Source organism: Pygoscelis adeliae, unplaced genomic scaffold (genome assembly GCF_000699105.1).
Source record: "Pygoscelis adeliae isolate BGI_AS28 unplaced genomic scaffold, ASM69910v1 Scaffold126, whole genome shotgun sequence".
In the NCBI taxonomy this organism is placed as follows: domain Eukaryota; kingdom Metazoa; phylum Chordata; class Aves; order Sphenisciformes; family Spheniscidae; genus Pygoscelis; species Pygoscelis adeliae.
Genome location: NW_008824896.1, coordinates 1,061,505 through 1,082,860, shown reverse-complemented (window position 1 = coordinate 1,082,860; position 21,356 = coordinate 1,061,505). Strand labels below are relative to the sequence as shown.

At 37.2% G+C, this 21,356-nt stretch overlaps 1 protein-coding gene across 1 annotated transcript in view; it reads left to right on the top strand.

Moving 5' to 3' along the window:
* EDEM3 (ER degradation enhancer, mannosidase alpha-like 3) overlaps positions 1 to 19,554 on the top strand; it is a 30,578-nt gene extending 11,024 nt beyond the window's left edge. The window contains exons 6-20 of the mRNA XM_009324657.1: positions 515 to 668; positions 1,687 to 1,821; positions 3,126 to 3,231; positions 3,845 to 3,942; positions 5,257 to 5,382; positions 5,970 to 6,053; positions 7,587 to 7,670; positions 8,245 to 8,369; positions 8,856 to 9,021; positions 11,578 to 11,732; positions 12,514 to 12,667; positions 13,160 to 13,354; positions 14,162 to 14,327; positions 14,826 to 15,011; positions 16,569 to 19,554. Of these exons, the coding sequence (XP_009322932.1) occupies positions 515 to 668; positions 1,687 to 1,821; positions 3,126 to 3,231; positions 3,845 to 3,942; positions 5,257 to 5,382; positions 5,970 to 6,053; positions 7,587 to 7,670; positions 8,245 to 8,369; positions 8,856 to 9,021; positions 11,578 to 11,732; positions 12,514 to 12,667; positions 13,160 to 13,354; positions 14,162 to 14,327; positions 14,826 to 15,011; positions 16,569 to 16,975 (2,341 nt within the window). The 3' untranslated portion in view covers positions 16,976 to 19,554. The remainder of the gene's footprint in view (positions 1 to 514; positions 669 to 1,686; positions 1,822 to 3,125; positions 3,232 to 3,844; positions 3,943 to 5,256; positions 5,383 to 5,969; positions 6,054 to 7,586; positions 7,671 to 8,244; positions 8,370 to 8,855; positions 9,022 to 11,577; positions 11,733 to 12,513; positions 12,668 to 13,159; positions 13,355 to 14,161; positions 14,328 to 14,825; positions 15,012 to 16,568) is intronic.
* Positions 19,555 to 21,356: the final 1,802 nt, after the last annotated feature.

Genomic DNA, 21,356 nt, shown 5'->3' with positions numbered 1-21,356 from the left:
CTGCTGCAGGTGTAGCTTTTTTGATTAAAAAAAAAAATTGTGCATGCTGAGGTAGCAGTGTTTTTTCTTAATGGAAACAGTCTTACAGATTACACTGTTCAATACTTGATTTAATAGATAGAATATTTCAATACTTAGGGTAATAGATTATTTCAGGTTGGAAGGGACCTCTGGAGGTCTCTAGTCCAACTTGCTGCTCAAAGCAGGATCAGAGCAGGCTAGTTTTAAGCTATTATATGCAGTTTTAGAGGTGTTGGTTGTTATTCTTGACTAACTATGTTGATGAATCAGTCATTCAACTATAGTTTAAGACTGAGTCCTGAACAATAAGAATTGCTTCCAAAATACTAACAGCGCACCTTGATTGTAATTGGAGTTGCATCTGCTCAGCATTTCTGAAAACTAGGGCCATGTGAACATAGCACAGTTACTTACGTAGTCGTCTAAATCATAGAAATTGCTGCATTGCTGTTGAGATGAATATTGAGATGTGGATAATTTTTCTTGTGTTTAGAGGTCTCCTAGGTGGGCATTCAGTGGCCATTATGCTGAAAGAAAAAGGTGAATATATGCAGTGGTACAATGGTGAACTTCTGCACATGGCAAAGGAACTAGGCTACAAGCTTTTACCTGCTTTTAACACCACTAGTGGTCTCCCTTATCCAAGAGTAAGTTCTCTGGTTTCTGCAATTCAGAATTACTTCTGTAAGCAAAATTTTTGTTGTTTTGTTTTTATCTTGGTTTCTAAAATCACTTGGTTTCAGAAAATCAAAAGCTGATGAATTGCTCATTTGTAATACATGCTACCTAGTATTTTAAAATACAGTTTTAGTCTCTCTGAATCCCTACATTTCCAGCTCTGAATTCTAGTATACATTGTTTTGTGTAAATACTAACTGCAGAAATCTTGTCTAATCACTGCCTACTGACTTCTTGCTCCCTGCTACTGTAGGCACCACCAACTAGCTGAGGAGAGTAATTTTTGTTTTGGTACATATCGCTCACTGAGAGTGAAAAAGCAACTTGCAAGCACTTGCTTGTGAATTTAGCACAAAACTGATTAATCTTCATGGTCTATATCCACATTTTTAAGAGGGCAAAGGTAGCCGTAGTCTAAAAATATTCACTTAATGTAAAAACTTTCATCAAATTCAAACAAAGCATGGTATGTATTATTTGAATGACAGAAAACTACTTCCCATGCATATCATCCATTGAGTTTGTGAGATGTGGCTTTGATTGGAAACTTTCCCATAAATTAAAAATTTAGGCTCAGTAAATCAGCATTTTTCTAGTGAAAATGTCTAATTCAAAATGTTTAGGGTTTGACAATCTTGTGCTGAGAGGGCCCTCTCCAAAATACAGACAGTTATGTTGTGCCCGCAACAAAGGTGGGTCCATCTAGCAGGTATTCTCTGGAGCCAGGAGTGGTGAGATATTTACAAAGCTTAATTTCTCTGAGCACTTGTGATGTTTTGAGTTTCTGGTTTGCTGGTTAAATAAATTGCTAGAATTAGATTTTCAGGGTGGTATTCTTTTATTCAAATGTCTGATGAACCAGGAAATAGGTAATTGGGCCAGTCCTTGTTTTGGAGGGTTGAGTATAGTAGCTCTACAGACCTATCTCGGGAGTGTAAATTCTTTCAGCTAATAAAAATAAAGATTATAATCTCTACTTTTCTCTAGGTTAACTTAAAATTTGGTGTAAGACATCCAGAAGCACGAACAGGAACAGAAACGGATACCTGTACAGCTTGTGCAGGTACCTTGATCCTTGAGTTTGCAGCTTTAAGCCGATTCACAGGAACATCTATATTTGAGGTTTGCTTTCCACGATATCTTATTTTTTGGGAGGTATTCATTAGTGTTCTGTTACATTTCTGTAATTCTTGAAAAATAATTTTGATTTTATCAAACGGGTGCATATCTTAGTAGTTCTGCACAAAAAGTTTGCGTGTCTTCAGATTTGTTGTGTTTGTGGGCTTTTTTTTCTAAAAGTGTTAATTTGTTTAAAAAAACACAGGAAGTAATTTTGTTTGAAAGTAGTTACAGTAATACAGAAATAAACAAGATAAATATACTAAAGACTGGCTAAAGGATAATACTTGCATAGTTTTTGGGTAGAGGGGGTCAGGGCTAGAAAGAAGAAAAGTGAGATACTTGTTCCTTAAAATGCAGCTTAAAAAAAAAAAAGGCAAAAGGAAAAAAAAAATCACAGTCATATAGTCCCATTGAAGTTGTGCAAGACCCAGAGCAACACATTTCAAAGGTCCATCTGCGCAGTTCATGGCTTTCAGATCAATTTGTTTTTTAGATAGCGCATATTATAAACATTCTTTGAGCAGCTGCCTTGAAGAGTGATAGAATTAAAACCAAGCAAGTAGCAATCAAGACTGCAGACACAGGAAGCTAAATGAAAATATTTGTGAGTATTTCTTTGATATGATACGAAAAAAAAGTATGCTTTTTTTCACATTAGAATTTTTTGAAATCTTTCAGTATGGGCCTAGTATTTCATTTAGTTTCATGGAACGCAGTGGAAGCATAGCTGGTCCTGTGTTGAATGTTCAGATAAAACTTGTCCCCCTAAAATCCCGTGCATTTGTTTGGCAATTTAGAGCCATTTTTGTTGGGTAGGTTGTTACCTTCCAGTTACTTTTTGTGTATATAAAGAAGGTATATAACTTGTATACTAATGAAAAGGGGCTGCTGCTCCACATTGAGATGTCTGAAAAGACGCAGTGATTTTGATTCTAAGGCTGTTATATTTCTTGAAGTTTTTTTTTAATTGGGTTACACTATCCTGTCTGTATGCAGAATTTTAAAATAGGAAACCCATGCAAAAGGACGTTTGACTAGCCTAAGACCATACAGCATATTGGCAAATAGTTGTGTAGTCAAGCACCATTCTTTCTAATCAGCAACAGAATAACTATTTATATAAAATGTGGACTGAACATCCTGTTATTTAAGTGTATGTAATATAATACTGAGTTTTATAACTGTTAGATATGAAACATGTTATTACTTCATAGCATCTTAATTTCAATAGACAAAAGAATAACAGTCTCTACTATCTGTGTTTCTCTGTGATTTCCTTTAGTGAGCGTTTTTTGTTTTTGCAGGAATATGCACGGAAAGCACTTGATTTTATTTGGGAAAAGAGACAGCGCAGCAGCAATTTAGTGGGCGTTACTATTAATATTCACACTGGAGACTGGGTCCGCAAAGGTGTGTGGTGTGTGGTATTCTGACTCGGAATGAGTGACCACAAGGGGTTCTGGGCAAGAAAAAAAACCTGGACACCCCCTCCCCCAACACATTTAGCCTATTTTAAAATGTTAATGGGATAGGCAAGTGAAGTTAGATAATTTCAGTGCTGGAGAAACCTGCTACAACGAAGGCTGACTTTGCTCTGAAAGGGTGTTTTGGTAGAGAAACTAGTTTTATTCGTTGCGAAGAAAGTGTTCTCTGATTCACTTTAATACTGAGAGGGGAATGCCTTGGGATAAATTTTCAGAGATTCTACTATAAATACAACCACAGTCCTATTTATATTTTTCCTATGTATATGGCAGCCAGTAGAAATATTTTCATATGAGAAAAGTGAAACAACTGGCTTCAGTGCGTGTTTGTTCATATTACTGTGTGCACTGATACTGCAAAACCTGTAGTGTAGACATACAGAATTGTGTCTCTGCATCCATCTGTGCCTTAATTCTAGTGATAGGAGGCTTTTCCTTTTACTGAAAGAGCCTTTAAAATCAAAATGAAACCATATGAAAATATGAAACCATATAGCTACTTAAAGTAAAACCACCTTTTCATTTTCTGCTGTTTCTAGATAGTGGAGTTGGAGCAGGAATAGATTCGTATTATGAATATTTATTAAAAGCCTATGTCTTGCTGGGAGATGACAGTTTCCTGGAAAGATTTAACACAGTAAGTTAACACCTTGCTCAGGTTTGTGCCTTCTGTAAGACAAATTTAAGACTAATTGTATTGTCAGTCGGCTGTTAGCCTGAGAAGCCTATGAAGAGACCTTTAGCAGAATTTCTGTGACTTCTGATGTGTCTAGTGCCAGCTCTTTTTAATATGAATTTTTGCTAAGCTTGGGTGAACTGTCACCTGAGCAGCTATTTTAACCCCATTCAGTGAAAATTGGAATCTTCTGGACCTTCTTCCATGTTTCCAGTACAGGAGAAGCTGTATTTCAAGATCACCTTGGAGAGTGTAATACTGCAAATGTTTCTGTAAAACAACATAAAGGGCCTCCTGTTACAAGCCATGGTACAATTTCTTTCTGTCCTGGAGCAACAAAACAGATCTGAAAATCAAAGTCTGGATCTTGCATTGCACTGCAGATCCTAAGGCCCAGTATACATTTAAGTATACTTACAAGCTGAAAAACACACTTATGTTACTGAATTCATAAGATTACTAAGCAACTTTGTCAGCATCATTATTCTTTCATAAGAGCATTCTTTCTTTTGAAAATAGCAATAGCCAATTTTATATCATAAAATGATTTTATATCATAAGCAGTATTAAAATTGGAATAAATCAGCAGCTAAAGGCCTATTGCCACACTTTAAATGTAATGATTATTTCATATTCCTAACCTGCAGCCACCATTATTATATTTTGCCTCAATTATGTCTATTAACTGTTTCCTATTGATTTGGCTCATGTGCTCATGATTGTACCTGCTGTGCTTCAGAAAACAAGAAAGGCAGCAATCTTGGGGAGTATAGAATTGGAAGTCAGCAAGTTGACAAGTGAGCTAGTGGCTTTTAAAGTTCTTCTGAGCCATCAAGTCCAGCTACTTTGTTGCTTTTTTTATACCTCCTTTTCCCCTTCTCCTCCTGAGGTGTATTTGCTTTAGAGTTCTCTTATCCAGAGAAAGCAATTTCAGCTTTGTTTCACGTGTGCTTAAAGATTCGGCCAAAACAAATGTGCCTTAACTGTGATAGTTACTTGTTTATCACATGGCTGCTGAATATACTTTTTTGTATGTGTATTACTTGGAAAAGGTGATGTGTATTGCATGTGTAATACTGTGGAGCTCTGCAGTATTTACTACGTTTCTTTTTAGTTTGCAAAACTAGAAACTACTGTGCATTGCCAAATGTAATAATGATTGGGAGTGTAGTACTGGTTCTTCCATTGAAATAAAATGCCATCGTCTGGTGATCTATATCTGTTTTGTAAAATGTATTGATTATATAAACTAATGATTTTTCTGATGTTTGTCAGCACTACGATGCCATAATGAGATACATTAGCCAACCACCTCTTCTTCTTGATGTTCATATTCATAAACCAATGCTAAATGCTAGGACCTGGATGGATTCTTTGCTAGCTTTCTTCCCTGGACTGCAGGTAAGGTTTAAAACCCATCTGCAGGTGATTTTAATAACAAGTAAACAATTAAAAAGACTGGATATATAATTGACAAGTCAAGATTAGTAATTTAATTTTCAAAAATACTGAATGAGGATTTCTGTACTCATTCTTTTGTCACTTCAGTGCTATGATGCAAGTTATCATGCATTTCTGGCCACATTGGGTATCAAGAAAAGTGTGACTGTATGATTTGCTTACTTCACTCCAAGTCATGAAAACACTCAAATTAAGCTACCTTTTTAGTAGTCTAGTGACAAATTTTCTAGTTTGTGTGCCATTTACATATTTAAGACAAACTAAATCATATTTTCACCACAGTTCTCTGTAAATGATAGAGATCCTTTTTCTATATAGGCAGTAATCTTAATGAGCTCGCTGATTTTGCTTAAAAAGCTCTTATGGAATATCTGTGGCTTACACTGAAAGGTGGTAATATTTACAGTATGTATCTGCTGGAAATGTAGAAATTGGTCTGTAGCTTTAAATGAACACAGTGAATATGCCTAACTGAATATTATTCCTATGCCTGGTGAATTAGTGTTAATTTTATTATTGAATTTTAGGTGTTGAAGGGCGATATTAGACCTGCTATTGAAACTCATGAGATGTTGTATCAGGTTATAAAAAAGCATAACTTTCTTCCGGAGGTAAGGTAGTAATTTTTTGATCGTGTAAACTGATTCTTACTTAAATTTGAGCAGTCTCTCATATCCATTTGAAGAAATAGTAGATATATGTGTCATTAAAGCCAAAGGCTCATTTCCACAGCATTCTTATGTGATTTACAGTTCTGCATGTATGATGACTGTGTTTTGGATATGAAATATTTTTCCTTCAGTTATGCTGTAATTAACACAATAATAGGAAGCTGCTGCTATTAATAATTGCTTAGACTTTATATTTCAGCCTTTCAAAATTGACCTTGACTCATTTCAGTATACAAAACTTGTATAAGCACACGGAGTACTAGCTGCTTAGTAATGTAATAGCATTAATGCTAAAGATCACAGTTGACTTTATTAACCCGAGGAAAGAAACTAAAGACTGAATTGTTCTGAGAGAATGTTCTGAAATTTTGCATAATGTCCGTGAAAGTAGGTACACAAACTTATCTGTACATATTGCAAATGCATGCTTTGAGCAAGTTAATTCTGCACAGAAAAGCTTGTTTGCCTGCTGAAGTGTCTGTCTTTATTGTGTGATGACCCAGAATATATGAGAAAGCTTCTGACTCCATTTGTAATTTTGACTTTCCTCTGGTGTAAGCTTATTTCTGCTGAAGAACACCTTAATTAACATCATATTCACCTAATGTGGAAATTGAGACCAAAGAATGCTCTCTAAGCACTGGAATGATTTCTTTGAGTGCATTTAAAATGGTATGATTTGGTTCCTTAGGGTGTTTTTGGGGGGTTTTTTCAGTGCTTTGTACTTACGAAGGAAACTTTGAAAGATCAGTTAGTTGTATTTAAGTCAATATGCTATCCCCTTTAGCAAAGACTTAGCTTAAACCCTAGTACGAACTAGTAGTGAACATAAGCCAGCACAGAAGTGGCTTTTGCCAGTGCATATTAAGAGTGAATACATAGACAAGGAAATTTTTAGATAACTGACTTCTAGTCTGTGGTGTTTCTTATGTTAGAAACAGCTGCTTACCATCTGTCAGTCTGAAACGACAGTTTAATGCACTGGAAGTGTCAGGTGGTTGGTATGTTTGCAAAAATGGTGTTTGTCAAAGCTCATTCGTCTCTATGTAGTGACCCTTCACCAGGCTACTTTCATTGGATTGCAGCAGCAGCTGTGTGCTTGTGCTGATGGGAGCGATTGGAGGCTGTGTGCTGCCTCCTGTGTTTGGAGCACAAGTTCTCATCTGGCACCTCTCGCCAGAACTCCACTTGCTGGGCATTTGTCAAGAGGCTGGGTGGTGTCTGGACTACTGCACTAACACAAGCTTAAATCTCACTCATACTAAGTGGGCTAGAGCACTGGTTTAGGTTTTGGCCTCAAATGTACAAACTGGACAGAGGTTCTTGCAGCCTCCTGAGATTGATGTTGGGCCTTCAGTCCTCCACTGCTGTGTACTTTAGCTGTTGTAATACAGTTAATGTAGGATTCAAAATAAACCTGTGTTTTGGTTTACATTCTTGCATATATTTTTGTCTGTTCTTTTTCTTCCTCAGGCATTCACAACAGACTTTAGAGTTCACTGGGCTCAGCATCCTTTAAGGCCTGAATTTGCAGAAAGCACTTACTTCTTGTATAAGGTAAGATCGCTTTCATTCCTCTGACTTTTGGTCACTTTGTATAGCACCTAGAATTTAGTTGGTGTTTTATTTCAATATAGAATGAGTAGCGTATCTCCACTTGTGTTATCTACTGGAGCCAGTTCTGTATATAAACAAGATGAAAGTATTGGTTATCAAAAATTGTTCTAGGAATTTCGGTTTATATGCCTCGAATTAGAAGGAAAACTGTTAAATGACAAAGGCCCATATTTTTAAAGATATGTAGGTGTTGATGATCTCTCTTAAAGAGATCTTGGAGACTAAGAGCAAAAGTCACTTGTACCTTGCAGAGAAGAGCAGTGCCTAAATGTCGTGCATGTCTGTATTTCCATGTGCTTGTCTGCATATCTGTAAAAGGTAATGCAGTAGTATCTCAGAAGTCTCTCTTGTGACTGTTTAGCACTATTAATAAATTAGACTTTACTGGTGTCTGAGAAGGTATGGAATCAATAAATTAGCATTAGGAAAATGAAAGCTGCTAATTGTACAGTAAGTCTAAGTGCACCTATATGTTTGGTTTTGGTTTTTGTTTTTGTTTGTTTTTCTTTTATAGGCTACTGGGGACCCTTACTATCTAGAAGTAGGAAAAACACTCATTGAAAACTTGAACAAGTATGCAAGAGTACCTTGTGGGTTTGCTGCAATGAAGGATGTTCGTACAGGAAGTCATGAAGACAGGTAAAAGTTTTTGCAATGATTTTTTTTCATAAAAAGATTATAGTTACCCTGTTTATATAGTTGAATTAATTGACTTTTGAGTAGCTGTCTGTCTTCAGTTTGATAACCAAGTCTTAAATTACCTTTTTGTCATAGTCTATAAACTATTTCAATAGTTTTATAGTTTGTTACATAAGAATATTTTTAGTTTAATAAAGTTTCCTTTGTCTCAGAGCAATAGATGAATTACTTTCGAACAAAATATACTTCAAATCTAGAAGTTTGTAGAGAGGTTTGTTTGTTTTTTCTGTAATGCTGTTTTGTACTGCACATGCTGAATCATTTCCCTCCAAACATAGTTTCTTCCAAGTGGAAGGAGTGCTAACGGAATTAAGCTCAACAATAATAGTCATGAAGTCTTCAGAGATGGAGCAATATGAGTATTTGTTTTACTGATATTGTAGAACAAAGGGGATCTTCCTAAAGCACATCCATTTTTTTCCATAGAATGGACTCTTTCTTTCTGGCCGAGATGTTTAAATATCTTTACCTGCTGTTTGCTGATAAGGAAGACATGATTTTCGACATTGAAGATTATATCTTCACTACAGAAGCTCATCTGTTACCACTTTGGCTTTCCACTACAAACCAAACCATCTCTAAAAAAAATACAGTAAGTAACAGCTCAAATTTGAATCAGTTTTAGTGGTGCTTTGAAGCAGTTTGGGTTTTTTTTTGAGAGGAAATGGAAGAAAAATCATAGTTTGAAGAAGTACACCAGTTCTAACACTTAGTTTAATATGAACTACTTCATCTTATTAACAGTGGCAGTCACATGAGTATGCATAACGTTTCCATGACTGGATTCTGCACCACTGAATCCTGAGAGAAAAAAGCTGTGGAATGTTAGCAGTATTTAAAAAGAAAATCATTCCCCATCTCTGTATAAATTTGAAAATAACACGCTATGATATTTTAATAGAAAATAAAGAGGAAGATAATTTTTTCTAAAGTATTTGCAACAACATGCCTAAGTTTTTGTTGCTTATTTTAGTACACGAACCCTTGGCAAATTTTGAAAGGTTTTTTGAGACTGCTACAAAGTTAGTTTGACAAGATACAGCTATAGGTTTTGGGATACCTAATTGTTTTAGTCCATGCAATAGACATCTATTGTGTAAATGTGAGAACACTTATGGGTTTGTAAATTATTTAACCTTCCAAAATAACCCATAGTAATACAACTGTGCCGTGAAGCATAATAAATACTTATCTCTTATGTCACCTTATTGAGCACAAAACCAAAAAAAATTATCTTTAAGGCAATAATACTACTAGCAAGCAAAAGAGATGCATGAGAAAGTGAATAGAGAGGTGTCTGGGGCTTCGGGGACATAAATTCCCTTACGTTAGCATGCCTCTATTTTTTACCCTTTACTATGTATTTTATAATAATGCCTGGATCAGAGGAAAATGCTCATGTTGTGTGTCAAGCCATGTGTCCTGGAGAAATCTTAAAATTGAGTAGAAAGCACTCTGTTTTATGGACTCTAGCATTACACAGTGAAAAACTTTTAATTACTTGCTCTTAATGTCTGACATTGGTTATACATTTCATGGGGGGTTGGTTTTTCGTGTTCCTTGATGGTAGAGATCCTGCACCCTCTCTGAATGTTCTTTCCTTGAGCGTTTATCATCTTTTGTCTTTGAGTTTTGGAAACAGAGACTATGCTTTTTAAACTACACAAGAAGTTCTCTGAAGGAGCATTTTGTATAACTTTCACTCCCAACATGAGAAGTTGATACTTTTGAGACAGACAGGATTCCCGCAGCCGATGCTGTGTGAAGTGCTGGCCTGACATATGTAGTTCTCTTGAGAATAGCAAATGTTAATAAGGGCCAATAAAGAAGGTAGAGTAAATTGTTCAAATGCAGTTTTCTTAAGCTCTTTAAGTCAAAGCTGCTAACATGCATAATACAAGCAAGAAAGATCCATTGAAAACGGTGTGAATAAAATGTGTTAAACGGCTAAAAGGCTGTGAAGACGAGTGTGTTACTTTTTTATGGAATTTATCTGATGGGGAAAAAATTGATTAAAAAAAAATGGAATGTGTAAATTTTTTTTAATATAAACACAGTGTAGTAAGTCGAAATGTCTGTGAGATAGTTGGTAGTAGTAACCCAACATCCTGTTTGTATTATTCTCATGAACAGGAAAGGTCGTGTCTTACTACGTTGATGCTTGCAATAGTGCTTGCAAGACCTTCTTTCTTAAGTGATGTGACTATTTGTCACACTAAGAGCATAGGTACTTTAAAGTGTTTATTCCAGTAAGCTAATAGCCTTTTAGGTCTTGGGTTTTAGGGAGCATTTTAAATACTTGATTTTTAATTAGCTAACGTGTTGCAAACAGGTGGGTGTAGTTTGGTGGGGGGTTTTTTGCAAGTAGATAAATACTACATTAATTTTTATAGGTGAGAAAATTAACTTGCCGGTTGTCCAACCAGTTACTTGCAAAACTAAGAACAGGCTAAATATGGCTCCAAATCACCGTACATGTTCCGCATGGTTTCGCACGTTACAAAACAGCAATTTGTACAAATGTTAACTCTGTCATCTTTTCTGAAAACAGAGATTGTTTGAATTATATCTAGATTCATCCTTGCCCATTCAGACTTGCAAGTCTGTATGGCTCCTGAGGAGGAAAATCTTTTGTTGGTATAAAAAGATGTGACATTCTTAGTAATATGAAGCAAGAATTACCTAAGGCCTGCAGCTGGTCCACTCAGCATAAAGGCAATATCAAATGAAATAGTAACTACTTCCTTTAGTAGTCCAGCACATAAAAGTACAGAGGCACTAGCTATGTCATAAGCAGGCTTGAGAAGTACTGTTTGCCAGTAGAGGATTAGCTGTTTCTGGAAAAAAACCTTCTAGAAATTGTGGATACAAGTTTGATAAGTTACAAACTAGAACTGGGGGTGTATTTATCTATCCCTAGAAAGGTGTTGTAGTGCACTGGTTACCCTTTATTATTGCAAGGTGTGGCACAGAAGAATGATGTATTCTTCATTCCTGGAAACTGTGTGGTTGTATGACATTTATTGCATTCAGCTGCTCTATGTCCTGAGTACACAGATTACTTTAAGGGTAGGTCTTATCTGTTGATTTTCTTTGTATAAAAATGTAACCTGCATTTTTAATAGGTGATCTGTATCTTTCATTTTAGACTACAGAATACACAGAGCTGGATGACAGCAATTTTGACTGGACCTGTCCGAACACCCAGATTCTTTTCCCAAATGACCCTATGTTTGCTCAGAGTATTCGTGAACCTTTGAAAAATGTGGTGGATAAGAGCTGTCCTAGGGGTATATCCAGAGCGTAAGATGAATATTTTCTGTCTTTTGTTAGTGTAGGAGTGAGTACAATAGGGTCTGTTATGCATGGAAGGAGAAATACAAGGTGTATTGGAGCTTGCTCTGTTTGAGTTTGTAGTCCTTTTGGAATGGATAGCCTAGCTACAGGAAAAAACAGTTATGTTTTCTCTGGCATCATCAACAAGACGTAGTTCACTTCCAGGAGGAATTAGCGAGTCTTTCAAAGCAAAAGGAGCTTAATGAGCCAAATACTCCAGTGGGAATTGTAGCCGAGGTATTACAGGAAATAGGTCTCTTCAGTTTGTAAAATTAATTTCTGTAGTCTCTTGAGCAGTTCTGCAACTCTTCTTCGTAGTAAGCAAATCATGCTACTATACATAACTTCACCTATTTTGAAGAGTTTAGGACAGTCTGTTAATGCTGAGGAAGTTTATCCTTCTGACCACCTCTTTGATATTTACATTTAATGAATAAAACTGAGTAGCAATTGTATGAGGAAAACTGTTATTAGTCAGTCTTACAATAATGCAGACTATTTAGAAATGAGAGATAGCATACGGTAGTTTTGCTGTCAACATTGCCTGTGCTTTTTTGCACTACAAAATTATTGATAATATTGACAACTTTTAAAAAAGATAGTTTTACTGAGAAATTGCATTCTAGTGAAGCTTGTACTTAACATTATTTCAAAGAATTCTAATCTTGTGGTGGTAGGAATAACATGAGAGTTATGTTTCAAGAATAATCTGTTTTTTAAAGCTTTGATCTCTACTATCTTTTGGCAGAGAAGAGAGTTTGGGAAGTGGACCAAAACCACCATTAAGAGCCAGAGATTTCATGGCCAGTAATCCTGAACACTTGGAGATACTGAAGAAGATGGGAGTCAGTTTGATTCATCTGAAAGATGGAAGAGTACAATTAGTACAGCATGCAGTGCAAGTAAGACCTAACTACTTTTTTTGTGAAAACTTTCAGTAAAATCCAACTAGCGATGATACTTGACACTTAGAGGTTCAGGAGGGACAGCCAGATTGTGGAAGGAGGCACGTGAGCTGGATATGCAACTTTATTTAGCAGGCTGATGCTTGTTAATATTTTATTAACATAAAAATCCATTAAATTAGATGGAGGCTGTTCATGTCAAGGTGATATAGGTAACAGCATCTTATCTGAAAATAACTACCTTTCAGTGTGAGATACTTCCATTTTGTTTAGGAGTTCTGTATGTTTGTATGTTTTTAGTCTTCTGTGTAGTGGAGGCACTACAAAGTTAACTTCCTTATTTGAAATGACGAATGAGTGCCAGTGAGCATCCACTCTGTATTTTAAAATCTTTGTAGCAGTGGTTCAAGCAAACATAACTTCAAATTTTTTTTTTCAAGTTTCTCAAACATTTAAGAAGAAACTGTTTATTGTTTCTTTACTACTCAGGCAGCGAGTTCACTTGATGCTGAAGATGGCTTACGATTCATGCAGGAAATGATTGAACTCTCCAGTCAGCAACAGAAAGAGCAACAGCTACCTCCTCGTGCTGTTCAAATTGTTTCCCATCCATTCTTTGGCAGGGTGGTCTTGACTGCTGGACCAGCACAATTCGGGATGGACTTATCCAAACACAAAGCAGGGGTAATAAGATGTATATGTGATCTGTTCCTAGCTTTCTGTTACTTTCCTTATTGCATAAACCTAAATTTTACTGTACTGGTACTAGTACTATTTCAGGGTGGCCAGCTAGAGGGTGATCAATTAATTACAGTGGTTAGAATGGCAGGGCACAGGAATGACAGAACGACAGCAGTGACAGTCTTTTAGAGGAGTGGCTTATTGGTCTGTGGCCCATGCTGTGCTCCTGAGTCATCAGTCATGATTTAGGATTTAAAATGCATACATAGTACGATTTTTGAAACAAATTTATATAATTTGCAATGCATATTTTTAGAGAACTTAATTTAAGGGAAGGTTTTCATACCATGTCAGCCATGAATTTGCAGAAGCCCTTTTAGAGTTAGAGTAGGCTGTTCTTTACGCAAGCTTTTATAAAAGGCTGTATCTAGATGGAAGAAGAAAATATCACAGAGGTAGTGGTTCCTATTGGAAGCAGTAGGAAAACCCGATGACTTTGGTTGAGCGAGGTGCAGCCCAGAAGAGGAGTTCCAGGCTAGCAGTTCACAGAAGAAAATTTTCCAGTGACAACAGTTCACAGGTATAGACAAAATACACTGAATATTGTAGAAAACCTAGAATTAGGTTTTCACTCGGTCATTCTTTGCTTCTTAGAACTCCAGCTTCAGGATAAAGATTGCCTGCACTGACAGAAGACAACACTAAATGCGTTAGATTAACTGAAGAAATGAAAATGTTTAGGAATCTTTTGCAAGCTTGACCCGAGTGCTCTAATTATCTCTTTCTGTTTGTTTTTCTTTTTCCAAACAGACAAGAGGATTTGTTGCAACCATTAAGCCATATAATGGATGCTCAGAGATCACTAATCCTGAGGCAGTGAAAGAGAAAATTGCTCTGATGCAGAGAGGCCAGTGTATGTTTGCTGAAAAGGCACGAAACATTCAAAAAGCTGGAGCAATAGGAGGCATTGTTATTGGTAAATAAAATTAAGTTCTTAATTTGTGTAAATGTAATATGTATTTTAGAGATTTGAACATACTGGAGAGCTGACAAGAAGCTGTTAAACTCTCTGAGATGACAGTACTCCAGCACAGAAATTGCGCTTTCAGAAGATGAAGACGAGTTTTGGTTTTGTCTGGTTCTGCGCAGAAAGTGTAGCTAAACAAATTGGGATGGGTGATTGTCACTGTTTTTGCAGATTAAAAGTTGTAATTTTAAGGATCACTGAATGTTGCAATAGTGCTATCTACTAGCTGCTGAGGAAGACTTGAGATACAAATGAAAAATGTTAAGGAAAACAAGTACACAAGTTGGCTTTTTGCTTTTTACAACCAACTTACTATTTTCTGCCTGGGATTCTCTTAACTGAGTGGGCAGTAGAAAGCTGCTGAAAAAGCCTGCTGAAGTTCAGAGTTGTAGTCTGTTTACCTAACAGGAGGTTTGCTTGCTTTTCCTTTTGTGTGCATCTGGCTAGATGACAATGAGGGAAGCAGTAGTGACACAGCTCCTCTCTTCCAAATGGCTGGTGATGGAAAGAATACAGATGATATCACAATTCCCATGCTCTTCCTCTTCAACAAGGAAGGAAATATCATACTGGATGCAATCCGGGAGTATGAGGCTGTGGAAGTGCTCCTTTCTGATAAAGCAAAAGACAGAGGTAAGATCAGGTGTTATTTATACAAATATAGCTTCCATCTCTGCCGTGGCATAATGTGAAATGTACAATAGTGATTTCTATTGCTACTCAAAGGTGCAAATGCATTATTTGGTAGCTCTGGTTTTCTGTTTGACATTGGTATTAGCTTTTTTCATAAGAAAGCCATTATCTGAGAGTTGCCATTATCCGCTCCACCCCCAGGTTAACATTAACATCCAGAAATGCTGTTCATAAGTTAAATCTCAGTTGGACTAATGAGAAAATACAACCTTTTGGATTCCTTTTGAACCCTTTTTGTCATAATCTGCTTTGAAGTAGTGTCAGGAATAGAATAAGTGTTTTCAGTGCCCTACATTGTAAATGCCTCTCTCTTATCAAGCTCCCCAGTGACATTCTTGGTACCCAAAAGGAAAGAGACAACTGTTACAATTATTTTGCCTATCTAAGGAGAAGTGGTTATCAACAGAAATAAGGCGGCTGACCTTAGATGTTTTGCAGCTTTTCTTGTATAACACAAGAAAATTGCAAGCTAATACATTCCCAATTAAAATGTTTGCATATGGCAGAAAATTGTAGGTTTTTCTTTCGTAAGCAAGCCTTCCTTGTAGCATTGCTTTGTCCAAGCAGAATATGTAAGAACAAGTATCTCTAGTAAACCAGTGACAGCGTTTATTTTCTGCACATTTGCAAAGGTGATATGCCGAAAGCTACGGTGTTGTTTCTTCATAGCTGCTTAGAAATTCCTCCTGTTTATAACTATGGTTAAGATGCTCTAACAAAATACTAAACACAAAAGATAGCTCTGCATTTGAGAATTTGTAATGCATATCTGCTTCTTCCCCTCTGCTCGCGCTTCCGTTTGGAATCCCAGCAACAATCTTTAAAGGTAAAATGATTCCAAACTACATTATTGATAGCAGTAAGTATCCCATGTTAAAAATGGCGTATGCAGTTAAACTGCCTAGAAGTCTTGAAATATTAGTGTCCTGTATACTAGCTGTAGACATCAAACGCTGAAGAAATCTGCATGGTTAAATTGGACAGCTGTTGTAAAGCTAAATCGGTACTCGAGATACGTATGTTGGTTGCTTTGAGTGGGGATGCGATGAGGGAGGCTTCGGCTTTGGCTCTCTCTTTAATTCACAGTTCAGTAAACTTACAGAACTGTCTGACTGCCACTTGCTTAGATGTGGGATCCTAGTGGATCTGGGAGTGCTTTAAAATCCAGTACTAAAGTTCAGTGCACGCAGTGGGTATTTGCTTAAGACTGAAGGATGGCAACAAGCACTGACCCAGAAGTCACTATTCAAGTTTGAGGAACCAAAACTAGTCTCACTATATTGTTTGCCCTCATTTAAAATGTGTTTAAATGTCTTCCCTCACCGCCTTCTGAAAAATATGTTCCTTAATAACATTAAATTATCATATCAATGGAAAGTCTGCACTTCCTTGAGGAAATAAGGCCAAGGGAAGTGACTTTGCTTTTGAAATACATAATAAAATGCTGCCTTTCTATTTTTTTTTCCAAAACATCTATTTTTCTCTCCCCTCTCAAAGACTTGGAAATGGAGAATATGGATCAGAAATTATCTGAAAACGATTCACATAAACAGAATTCAGAAGAAGCTACTTCAGCATCTCAGGATGTTGGTGCGGTCAGTGAGGAGCCTGAAGAAGGAGAAAACTCTGATGTTACTGACCCTGATTCTTTAGCTCCAGCTCACGCAGACAGTGACAGCGTTTCCATTTCAAATCAGGATTCCTATGTCCCTGGAACCGATGAGGCTAGTGCTCCGGAGCCAGCGTGTACGCAAGGGGATCACCAGCCTCAGGAACAAAAGCCGGAGACAGAGTCAAATTCCAAAGTTAACTGGGATAATAAAGTCCAGCCTATGGAATCCATATTAGCAGACTGGAATGAAGATATAGAAGCATTTGAAATGATGGAAAAGGATGAGCTATGACTTGTAATAATAACTTATTTGTTAGTAAACAAATGGAGAACTCTGGGTAGAAGTGAGGCCCTGATATCTGAGAACTAGAAAACATATTCAGTATTGTGATGAGCAACCAGGTTTCACCTGGAAATTACCATAGAAATCCAGCACGCACTCTTTGTATTGTTTTAAGTTTTCCTGTTTAAAAATGGGAACGTGCAATTGAAGCATTTGTCTGGCTCCACTGCATGGTGCTGTAACCCAGGAGGCTCATTCAGGGAATGAGCCCGACTTCTGCATTCTAGGCTCCGAGAGGTCATGCTCCCTTGGTCTCTGGAAAGCAAAAGTTGAATGCAGTGGGGTTAACATACCACGTAACGGTTATCAGTGAGAGCACTTGAAGGCAGTAGGTCAGCCACTGTTCTGGTTGGAGCGAAGGTGAGGTTTCACTGATCTCTACTGAGTTGAAAGCCTTCATTGGTAGGAGCAGGTGAAAGTATGTTTCCAGTTGTCGTGTCTTTAGGACACAGCTAGAAGCAGTTCGATTTTTGTCCTGACATATCATACTGAGACATAGTAGTGTTGCTTATCACTCCTTCCATCTGTTACCGTGAAGAATGACCATGATGACATGCGAGTTTTCCCTTCTGCTCCACTTTCAGCTAGAGAAAGTGTATAAACCAAAGGCAATGTGTACTTTGTAAGCAGGTTCCAATGGGGAAACTAAGACAGCCTTGCTTGTTTGGGGTCTACCAGGTAAAGGTTCACGGTGTGTTGATGAAAGTTGTACTCGAGGTTAAGGTAAAGCGGACAAGGTAGGTGTTGAGTTACAGGTATTTCCTTTGCCCTTCCAGGCTGAAAAACTCAATCTACCCTGAGATACGGAATTTAAACTGGCAATATTCTCTGAAAGGACACTAAACAGAACTAGATCAGCTATAACAAAAATCTTCCTTTTTCTGCAAGTTTGATTTCTAACAGCTTGACTTTGTTGCATTCTTTTTATATGCAACTTCTATACATGTGATACTTAAGGCAATGAGGCCAGTACCAGTAGTGAAGTGCAACAATTTTGGCTGTTGGGTCCATAGTTCAAAGTATAGTGGCGTGAACTGCAAGGATGACTGGTATGTTACTCTGGGCTTCGGGAGTTTGTTACAGGTAAGTGTGACTCCTAATTTGTTATCCCTATTATGAAAAACATTATTTAAATAAAAATGGGGATGTTTAAACAACCAAGAGACATTTTGACTGTGTCCAAAGAAACTGCCAAAAACTAATTAACTTGATTTATATAAACTGCTTTTAGTGAATTGTGGTTCAAAGAATTTTTTTATATTAAAGAGTAAGTTAACACTGCCTATATGCTGCATCAGGCTGAAAATGAAGGTTAATATTAATCTTTACAATGGAAAAAAAAAAAAGCCCCAATCTGAATTGCACCTTTCATTTAGCTGGTGAAATTATGCGTGCTGAATATGCAACTGTTAATTAGTACAGCCATACTGTATTTATTTATGTATACTCCTGTACAATATGAATGGAGAAATCCCAGGCAAATGTTGTATACATGTATACTTAATGACACTTGCTTTCAAGAGTATCAAAATGCACAGGCACCTTTTGAGAGCATCACAGTCAATCAGAATATTATCCATAAACTGAATGATAACTTTAAATCACTAGAGTAGGAGGTAATTTTGAGGAGGAAATGAAGCGGTAGCAGAATAGTGAATAAGTGTCCTTTTAAATAAATTAGCTTTTAAATGTAGTTATAATTCCTTTGCACAAATAACTGTATGGAGGTTTGGGCTGAATGAGTAGGGCTTGAAGCAGCTGGGTTTTGCAGTTGAGAATTTTTTTATTTATGGGTTTTTTTGTTACATGAGTTTCTTCATGTAAGGAATTTGATCATGGGAGCCTTTTAAGTGTCCTTCGTTACGTGGAGCCCCGGTCCGCACCCGAGGGACGCTGCGCTCCCTTGGTAGCGCCCGGGATCGAAGCAACGTGGCCAAGTGCAGTCAGCTGCAGGATCAAAACCATCAGGTGCAGATCAAAAGTTTTCACTCTGATAATTCCTTTGATCTGTCAGTGCTCAGTGCCACAAAAGGAGCATTTTTGTTCCCGTGCTCTTTGACATGGACTACATCTTCATACTTGTTAGCTCTTTTGGTGGAAACAATTATTTTTATAGCTATAGAGGCCCTCTGGTCATTATGTTAAGACTGATAATATAGCAACTAAAGGTCATCTTTTTTTACTTGCAGAAAATTTAGGTGTAGATGTAAAATTATATTAAAATATTAACTTTCCTTGCCACCACAGCTCACTTCTATTTAACTGCTTTTTCCACATCTATTGTTAAAACAGTAGACATCAGCTCTCCTTTTAAGGGATTTTGAATGATCCCAGAACTCCATATGGATTTGAAGCATCATTTTGGTGGTGGCCTACCTCAGATAACTGTTGCCTCCTTCCTTTTGGGTTGGGTTTTTTTTTTTGTGTTTCAGTTTGTTCTACTTCATTTTTGAAACCATCATGAGAGCCATAGCTTTGTTTACAGAACTGAATTGGGTAAGGCTGACCTTTTGGGAAAGAGGACTAAATTGGGGGGGGGGTGTGTGGTGTGTGCAGGGGCAGTTTTATTCATTTTATTCTCACTTTATATTTCCTCATGAGGAAACAGGCTTTAGTTTAACCTTTTCATATCATTCTGAAAATAATTCAATTTTCTGTCACTGTCATCTTAAAAAGCAAAAAGAATGTATTCATCAAAAAAAAAAAAAAACCTTTTGGAGAGGGGAGTAAGTGTTCTTCCCAAATTTTTAGAAGCCTGCTCCCTCCATGTGGAATATTGCTCGTACATCATTAATCCGTAATCGCCTCTTTCTTTGTATGGTATTGAACACTGAAGAATTCAGGAATCACATCTGGAACTAGCACTTACTCTATGCCATGTAATTCAGATCAGCCAATTAATTTCTCATTTGATCTTAGAGGAATCTTCTCAATTGTTTACATTTATTGTTTCTTAATGAAGTTTCAAAATGAGCCCAGCTTTGGTTCACCTCCTGCCAGCATACCTGAAGGCATACCAGCGGTAGGCATGAATAAGTGTATGTTGAGAGGTTAAAAACGGGACATCTTATGCAAAAGGCATCAGTCAGAACATAGAAAAAAAAAAAAAACAACAACCATTCTGTGAATGAAATATTGTATGTTCAGATTTTATAAGATTTTTTTTTTTAGCCAGCCCAATTTACAGCCGTATATTTTCTTATGAAAGATGTCTAATAACAGGTGCTGTAACACTATTATTGGGTTTTACTGTCTGGTCATAAGTGTATACAATATTTCTAAGGGCAACTATGTACTGTGATGTAAAAGTCTGGGCTAAAATGTATATAATCTGTGTACATAATTGTGTACTTGATTATAATTGCTGATTGTAAAGATTTAATAAAATGTAAATATTCTGGTCAAGCTGCGCTGAACTGACACTAATTTCCAACTGCCTAGCCGGCTGTGTTTGCCTTGAGTTTTAGCAAGGCCCTTGGTAGCTGCTAAACTAGGAAGGATGATGGAGCTCATCTAATTGGACTGTTTCAACCTCTGTTATTCTATAACTTGGGCACATATATATTTTTTTTAAAATCCATTCCTGCAGTGAGAATACAAATCCTTAAAAGTTCATGTTAAGTATGACTACTTCTGATCCTGTTTTCATTAGAATTGAAAAAAAATGGGTCTCTTTTGGGCCTGATTTAGGTAAGTCTCAGAGGAAACATACTCCATCGTCCTTCCTCTGTTATCAGCTGTTCTCTGACACCTCTGCTCCTATGAGCTTTTCCTCCATGGAAGTTAGGATTAAGAAAAAAGACGCAGGAGCCCTAAATTTAAGTCCTTGTTCAAGTGTTCAGCAGCGTTTATGATAGTCATGAACTAGAAGCCATTACCAGCCTTGCCAATGAAGTGCTAAATTTCTTAAACCTACTGTTAAGGGAGAATCAGGACTTCAGGGACTGGAGTATTTCAGAGGAAAGGCACCTTCTGCCTTCCTCCTCCCTTGAAGGAAGCTTGGGTACTCAAAAAGCATTTTGGTCCGTGGGGTATATAACAACACGCTTGTATGCTTCCTTTGCATCTATTTATTTTGGGAGTAGTAGGTGTTCCTCAAATAGGTATCTACTGTCTATTGACCCTGCAATTGCGTTGGCAGCTGCCGTTGTACTTGGGGGCTCCGCGTTTCACCAGGGATGGGCTAACAGGTCAGACAGTGCAGGGCGACATCTCTCGGAGACGGACAAACTGAGAGATGTACTCAGGAGTCCAGTGCAAATGTGGGGTTTTGTCAAAAAGATGAATAAAAAAGATTACCATGAGGAAACGTGCAAAGAGACACAGAGGG